Source organism: Aricia agestis, chromosome Z, assembly GCF_905147365.1.
Source record: "Aricia agestis chromosome Z, ilAriAges1.1, whole genome shotgun sequence".
In the NCBI taxonomy this organism is placed as follows: Eukaryota; Metazoa; Arthropoda; class Insecta; order Lepidoptera; family Lycaenidae; genus Aricia; species Aricia agestis.
In genome coordinates, this window is record NC_056428.1 from 9,088,560 (window position 1) to 9,097,455 (window position 8,896).

Sequence of the window (8,896 nt, forward strand, 5' to 3'; positions counted from 1 at the left end):
GAGCTTTGCTCGGTATTTGATAAAACACGAATAAAATGACATTTTCTAAAAATGATTCTTAGCTAGATCGATTTATCGCCCCCGAAATACTAAATTTTATGAAAATCGTTGGAGCCGATTCCGAGATTCCAATTATATATTACATTTTATATATACAAGAATTGCTCGTTTAAAGATATAAGATAAGATACCATATGACTTAGGGAATATTATGCGTTACATAATATGTAGTGGCTAGCTGGATACCTACGTAAATATTTAAACAAAATACAACAGGACAAGAAATCTCTGTATTAATGAATATAAGTCACTTTATTTCCGCCGCCCTCTGCGACGCTGCCGCTCCTAGTCCGCGGCCTATACGGCCTATTTATAAATCCAGGACTGCAAGTAATAGATACTGATCTGAGACCTTGTGGCCAGGCTTATACAGAAATGGTTTCTGAAGATAATTGCAACACAATATTATAATTAATTGCACCGTAATGTACCTTGTAATAAAGAAGTAAAAATAATAAAACATAAAGTAAAAAAAAGCAATTTTAACACTCCTACATACATAAGCAAAAATTGGCAAAAACAAGACAAAGTTCCATAAAAATACTAAAACCCTTTTATTGAAGAGTTGACGTATTTTCATCATTACAATTAGATCAAAATTGGCAAAGCTTGAACTTGACCATAATATTTTAGGGTCACCCACATGAAGAGACGCAAAACGGGTCTCGAGCTCATGTTGCAGTCAGAGTCAAAATATCGTCATTGTTGTAATATGTTGAAGGTTGTTTGCTTAATAATATATTAATAATAATCATTATTTCAATACGGTAGGAAGGTAAGGAACTTTCCTTACCTAAAGCCACGGGTGACCACTTAGTTTTTCTTTGCCTAAAGAAAAGCTAAGTGGCCACTCGTGGCTTTGTTGATTTGGCACGTTTATTTCTCCCGCAAGGGCAACACTTTTTTAGGAAGATTACTCTCAATCTCCTTCATCAAGACTATCGTAGAAAAAATATCCCCCCTCCCTCCGCGAACTCGGTACGGTTAACATCGTCTGACGTGCGCTCCGGGAATTAAAATCGTTTTCGGTGGTTAAAATCGTTAACTGCGTGCTGAGTGTGTGTAAAAAGCTAGGTAACGGTGTAATCTACGTTTACTGTAAGTTTTGGAACACATTTGCCCGTATTTTATTGGATTTAAACTCGGTAAGTAATTTCCTTTGTTCATTTTTAACAGTAAGGAATTGTAGGTAGGTAAAAATATTGTATCGTCGGTACCGCGCGCGCTGCGCCGGGCGCCCGGCCTTGCGATCAGCTGGTCATAAATAGTGTTATTGTTGTTGTTAACCTTGAAAGCAAGACATAATGTCTAGCCATAATAACATGCCGCCAGATAAAAATACCAACCCATTTGAAAGAAGGGACGGCATACCTCGTTCCCCGCCAACTTCAACCGGCAAACGTTTGCTGTCCCAACTATCGCCTTCATCCGTGTCACCAGTCGAAAAACGTCACCAACCCATAAGGGACGAACCGCAGTCCCCGGTAATTTCATTATTAGACACTAGCAGCGCAGTCGATGATTCGTTTAATTACTGCGAGTTAGTCCGTGAAGCGTCCTCCTACTTGGGAAAAATTAACGAATTCGCTAACGACACTGTCTCGAGGCGCAATAACTTTGCCAATAAATCCGATATAATGAACTTAACACAAAAACTGACAACCATAGTTTCTCTTCTTGCCATTAAAAACTCGTCACTTGAAACCAAAGTCGCGAATTTGGAGCGAGATTTACTATCCGTTAAACTTAATCAGGTCGTGAAACCGGCCCCCGCGGCGACTCCGGTCTCTTATTCCGAGGCCCTCAAACTGAAACTCGCGAAATCGGTTCCCCCCGTCGAGACACGTAAACCACTCCCATGTGTTATAGCCTACCCCACGCAAGAAAAATCGGCGGAATTAAAATCGGCAACTGAGACCAAGCAGGCTTTGATGAAGGTCATAAACCCGGCCGACGGTTTTCAATTTCACGGCGTTAAGAAAACAGCTAATTCGGGCGTGCTTCTGCGCCTCACGAGCGAGTCGCAAGTTAAAAAATTAAAGTCAGTCGAAGCGCTAAAATCTGCCGGCCTCCGTCTCGAGACACCCAAGGGGCGTAGCCCGCGCATCCTCATCAAAGATGTTCCACAACACATTACAGACGATAATTTTCTATTATCCCTGTACAACCAAAACGTAAACGGCGAAATTAATGTGACACAAGATCAATTCATGAGTTCGACAAAAATAGTAAGACGTCGTATTTTAAACAAAGAATACAATAACCGTAAATGGATAGGTATCGAACTAGACCCTAAAGTGCGTCAACACCTCATCGAAACAAAAGAAAAACTTTTTATCGACTGGGCGATGTGTCGCTTTGTAGATGACGTCGAACTCGTGCGCTGCGCTAACTGTCAACAGTATGGGCACACCGCTAAATTCTGTCGTGACACAAAGCCATGCTGTAAACATTGCGCTGAAGGTCATAGCTCGGATAGCTGCCCAAAAAAAGATAAAGACGACTTTAAGCCGGTTTGCGGTAGTTGTTTGCGATATAAAAAACCGACCGACCACCCCACAGGCTCCCCAGATTGTCCTACGTATAAGTCTAAAATGGAGCAACTTATTTTAACGACTCGGTATGGATAGTTTAAATATAGGACAGTTAAACCTCCACAATAATAAGCACGCAACGATAGAATTAGAAAAGTTGGTTTCCGATTACAATTTAGACTTGGTGCTCGTACAGGAGCAATATCAACTCGCGTCGCTACGGTCGAAGATAGTACAAATTAATAACCTAGCTCGCGCGGGTATTTACACACCTCAGTCTAGATTTTCAGTCACGGCCTTAACTAACCTTTCGACGTCGCACTGTGCGGTAGCCGAGGTCTCGTCTTCTCAGTTTAGATTTTACGTTGTAAGCTGCTATTTTCAGTACTCGGACTCCGTAAGTCCACATTTACATCAACTTCGCCGCGTATTACAATCTCTCGCGGGTAATAAAATTATTATTGGCGCCGACGTCAATGCATCCTCGCCCTTATGGCACGGCCAGCTTAGGTACACTGACCGCGACCGACGTACCGCTGTAGAAGACTTTATTGCGGAGTTTAACCTCCATATTCACAACACCCCCGATGCACCACCTACCTATAGTAGCCCAACGGGCGAATCGTCGATTGACGTCACGCTATCTAGCGCGTACGTCCAGATTAGGAATTGGCGTGTCCTTCCCGATGCGTCATGTAGTGATCACCGCTTACTGGTGTACGAGTTTTCTCGTGCGGTCCCGAGTGATACCGTAGTCAATTCTAATGACTATAAATACAATGTTAAGAACGGCGATTGGAAATTATTCCGCTCCCTCATTACCGCTCATGCCGGAGACTTCACTCGGCCGGATTTAAGCGTCAATGAGTGCGCGGAAATTATGTCAAACACATTTGTTTACTGTGCCGATGTAGCCTTGGGTCGTAGACCTCTTAAAAAAGATCACAACTGTAAATGGTGGAACAGTAATCTTCTTAATCTTCGTCGGGAATTTAGAAGGGCCAGGCGCAAAATTAATAATCTTCGTAAATCTGGCCACGACCGTTCGGATGATAATTACATAATTAGTTTAAATAACCTACGCATTTCAAGGTCACGTTATCGCGCTGCCGTTACATTAGCGAAAAATAATATGCTGAAGAATGCCGCGAATAGACTGGATAAAGAGGGTCCCTGGTCCTCTTTATATCACGAGCTTAAACCCAGTAGTAGTAATGAGCCAAACTTTTTCTCAAATATTAAAATTAACAACTCTTACACTTGTAGTTTAGAGGAAACGGCGAAGGCATATCTAAACGTTCTCATCCCAGACGACGAGCCCTCCTTGGATGATGAACACCATCGCGACATTAGGAGTAGAATGTTAGACCCCATTCATACACCGGTCTCAGATGTACCAACCCCGGAGGAGTTTATTAAAATAGTAAACCTTTTGCCTATAAAAAAATCTGCGGGCGAGGATAAAATATCGAATATTATGATAAAGCAAGCGTGTTTAGCGGCCAATTCATCGATTCTATATGTTTACAACAGATGTATCGCAGAAGGTATTTTTCCAAAAATTTGGCGTTCCGGTTGCATAAAATTAATACCTAAAGCGGGAAACAAACCTCCTGACGACCCAAAATCTTACCGTCCGATAACGATACTGCCTTGCTTAGGTAAATTACTAGAACGTCTCATCGTACCTCGCCTGCTACCCGGTGGCCCTAAATTCCATAGCCACCAGTTCGGTTTCACCGCCGGGAAATCGACTGTGGACGCGGCGTTAGAAGTAAGAAAAATAGTTAATTTGTCGGAAACTAAATACGTGGTCGCTATTTCATTAGATATTTCCGGGGCCTTCGACCATGCCTGGTGGCCGATGGTGCTATTAAAACTAAAAAATCGAGGGTGTTACTGCAATATTTATTCTATAATACATTCTTACTTTTCTAACGGTCAAACTAAGCTTCGTCTAGGACATTGTACACATGTCAAAGATTTAACGTGCGGCTGCCCTCAAGGATCGGTAATTTCGCCTAAATTATGGAACATCGGATTCGACGATTTGTTAAGTCTTCCACTTCCACCGCTTTGTATACTAGTTGGTTACGCCGATGATGGGTTTCTTATCGTTCAAGCAAACTCGCGTTCCGAAATTGAGTCTAAAGCCAACAGTAGTCTTAATTTAATATCTGACTGGGGTAAGCGTAATCGTCTGAAATTCGCCGCGCAAAAAACTTACCAAATTCTTTTAAAAGGTTCCCTTATATCTTCCCCTAGCATTAAACTTGACAATATTAACGTTAAACGCAAACAGTCGCTCTGTTATCTTGGTTTTTACTTAGAAAATAAATTTACATTTTTAGAACATATAATTCAAACCGGTGAGAAAGCGAAACGCAACTTTTACTCCTTTACCAAAATATCTACTTCGACACCCCATGTCGAAGTAGATATTTTGGTTTTTTTCATTCAAAACCCTAAAATTAATTTACACTGCTACTTACCTTGGTAGCATTTGCTACGGGGCCCCCGTGTGGGCCGACAGAGCAACTATCGGCGCGGCTCGTCGCAAGTTGCTACAAAGCCAACGTCTTGCTCTTATATTCTTGTGCAAAGCTTACAGAACCACAAGCACCGAAGCCTTGCCCGTGTTAGCCGGAGTTTTACCCGTTGACCTTGAGATTCAGCGTCGTGCGACAATGTACTATCATAACAAAAACATTGACAACCCGTTCTTTTTAAGCGCTCGCGATAAAAATAAAATAGCAAGATTGTTTGAACCTTTAGAAAACTCTTTGCAAAGCCTAATCTCCGAATGGCAGACGCGTTGGGACTGTTCCACCAAAGGGCGACATCTTTATAATTTTTTCCCTAATATTCGTGAACGACTATCCAAACATTGGATGGATATTGATCACTGCGTTTCTCAATTCCTGACCGGTCATGGAAATTTTAAGGCCAAACTCTACGGATTTAATCTGGTAGCATCACCCATGTGCGAGTGCTCGACCGGAGGCAACATGTTTGAACAAACAGCTCATCATGTTCTCTGGGAGTGCAGTCTCTGGCAGGACGAAAGAACTACAATGCTAAACAACCTACTCTGCACATCTGGTGTCGCATACTACGGTGATCTCGTGGACAGCGCTAGGAACTTCCGTGCCTTCAAGCGTTTTTGTCACAATTACTATTGGCAACAGTCTAACACAATAAATTAATTGAGCTGTAGCATAGTAGTCACTATTATTATTAACGTTAAATTCCCGTGGTGCTTCTCCCCTTCAGTTCTTTGACTTTCGGTCACTGCAACTTTGTGCTGTCTCCCGCTTTATATTGGGGAGGGAATCTGGAATTCTTCCTACTCCTCCTATTTTCTTCTGATTAATTTCGTTGCGGGTCCCAAGACAGCTTTAGCATGTCCCTCGGGCTCCCTGAGATCATATCAAAGGGTTTTCGTGGTTGGATGCCGCTGTCGATCCTGGCGACACAGGAGATACAGTGGTGGGAATGTGTGGTGGGCCAAAGCCCGTTTTTATCGTAGAAAAAATCCTTTCTGTGGTGCCCATACAAAGCTTGCAGGAATTGATAATTGCAGGAAAGCATCACAGCTATGAAAGTTCTGCCATAACAATAATTATTATAAACTATAATAAACCATGTATTTTTATTACATTTTTTTGCCTTTTTAATGAAAAAACATTATTACACGGACTCATTTTAACTCGGATTAAAGTATCCTCCTCAAAATAGGATCCTATGTTTTTTTTTCGGCCCCTTATATGGGACCTCTTATTTCCCCTTCCAAAGGGAAGAGACAATTATTTTCAGAGTAAGTAATAGAAGTAAGTAAAAGGGAAACAATGGGTTATAAAGGATATTGTAAAGGATGGAGAGAATATAGATATTTCGCCGAAAACTAATCGGAAGCCACTGTAGCTGTGACCGAAAAGCAGAGACATGATCATACTTTTTAGACCAAAGACAAAATGAATGCAGAGATCCTGCAAACGTTCCAGCTTTGTCAACAACTCTTCGGTAACATCCAAGTAGCAGGAGTCAGCATAATCGAGGATAGGGAAAATGAGTGACTAGACTAGGGAAATTTTAATTTTTAAGGGCTAGAAGTTTTGAAGGCGCCTAAGCATGTGTATTGAGTGGTATATTTTTTTACTTACCTCATTGACTTGAGGTTACCAAGACAGATTCAATGATGATACCGAGGTTTTTCGCAGATCGTGTGTAGGCAATCGGAGTACCATCGTATATATACGAAAAACGCAAAGATTAATTGATGTGCCCAGAGTTAGAACTCTGGGCACATCAATTAATCTTTGCGTCATATACCTACTACTACCAACAATTATTGCCTGAGATTTAAGAGGATTGAGTAAGGGACCAAACGATTGTGCCCAGTCTGCTATTCGTTGAAGATCTGCATTGATGCCACTGACTGTTGCACTAATACCATCAATATGTGAGCAACGATAAATTTGTAAGTCGTCTGCGTAGAGATGAAAATTACATGATGACAAATTGTTAAGGCGACTGTGTTTAAAAAAATTGAAAAAAGGAGGGGAGAAAGAACACTACCCTGTGGGACCCCCGCATCGAGATCACACCAGTCTGAGTTAGCCTCATCATAGCGGATGCGAGCGCCCCCGAAGATAGGAGTCAAATCACTGATGAGGATTATAAGACAGAAAGGAAGATGTCAAAGTGTACTGAATAAAAGCACTGCTAAAGTCAAGTAGTGTGTATTCTTCTCGTGTATTAAAACTATATGTATATACTTATTCGACGATATTCCACACAATAGGGTAGGATTGAAATTTTACACATAGATAAATAATATTTATTATTTAAATACTGTATTCACGGAATCAAGGGATCACGGAAGACCAGGGACAGCGGCGTTGTCGCTGTCATAGCCTGAGTGGTCACCTATTCCTCATTTTTTTGGCATAGCACTGCCACAAACTGAAAAAACACCCTGTTTAGTTTTAAGATGTTATGTTTTTAAAAATCGGAATAAAGTTTTATTTATTTATTGTTTTTTTTTTTTTCAATCCCATAAAGCAGGTTATAAGTTATAAGGCAGGATGAACGCTTCAAAAACAAAAATAATGACTATAGCTAATAACCCTCAAAATACAATAATTAAAGTGGACAACACCTTGCTGACGAGAGTGCATAAGTACAAATACTTGGGTTCCTGGGTAACAGAAAGCTGGGAATCAGAGACTGAGATCCGTGCCCGTATAGAGATAACGAGGGCGACATTCATGAAAATGAACAAAATACTCACAAGCCGCTCTCTCTCTGTTGAGTGACGAACCAGGGTGCTCAAGTGCTATGTTTGGCCGCAAGTCCTTTACGGTTGTGAAGCTTGGACTATGAAAGAAGACCTAAGAAAGAAATTGGAAGCATTTGAGATGTGGACTTACCGGCGAATACTGCGGATAAAATGGACGGACAAAGTTACAATCGCAGAAGTACTCAAACGTATGCGTAAAAAGGTGGAACTTGTTCGTACCATTAAGCAAAGAAAAGTCGCGTATCTGGGCCATATCTTCAGGAACAAACAGTACAAGCTTCTTCAAACCATAATGATGGGGAAGATTGCCGGGAAACGAAAACCAGGGAGACGCAAAACATCTTGGCTGAGGAATATCCGAGAATGGACAGGGATAAAGTCTGTTGAAGAACTTTTCAGACTCGCTTTGGACAAGGAAAAGTTTCGGAGCATGACTGCCAACCTTCAGTAATTGGAGAGGCACTGGAAGAAGAAGACTGTATTTTTTATGTAATGATGAAAAAAACATTTCCATTTCTCATTTAGAAACCGCACTTAAAATATCAACTTACCGCCGTAAATTAGAGACATTTAATTATGATTGACCTTTAATTTAATTAAGAGTTTAAGGATAATATATGGGGCTTATATTATGTTATTTTTTTTATTATTTACATTTAAGTTATTAATGTTCCACTTTGAGTGCGGCAGTTAGAGTATCAGAAAAAAAAAATAAAGTGACTCCACATATATTCATAAAGAAATAAACTAGGGCTGTTAAACCCTAAAAATGAATGTAGCCACATTTAAATAAAACCAGAAAACCAAACTTCTACTACAACATCGCGACAGGTTTCCGCATACGCATAGCGGCCTTGAGTTTATGTGAAAGTAATTGTTATTTACGGTCTGTAAGTGGTAGTTATTTTTATTTTTTGTTCTATTTTTATTACGAATAATATATCACTTGTTAAGGTGCAGAGCACCCTTTATATTTTGTTCTCCCAATAGTGATTGCAAA

The 8,896-nt window shown here is 40.7% G+C and overlaps 1 protein-coding gene across 1 annotated transcript; it reads left to right on the forward strand.

The window, feature by feature from the left end:
• Positions 1–1,379: 1,379 nt before the first annotated feature.
• On the forward strand, positions 1,380–2,769 carry LOC121739220. The gene is made up of 2 exons (XM_042131574.1): positions 1,380–2,705; positions 2,743–2,769. Exon 1 carries the CDS (start codon positions 1,383–1,385, stop codon positions 2,688–2,690), a length of 1,308 nt encoding a protein of 435 aa, XP_041987508.1. The 5' UTR covers positions 1,380–1,382; the 3' UTR covers positions 2,691–2,705; positions 2,743–2,769.
• Positions 2,770–8,896: the final 6,127 nt, after the last annotated feature.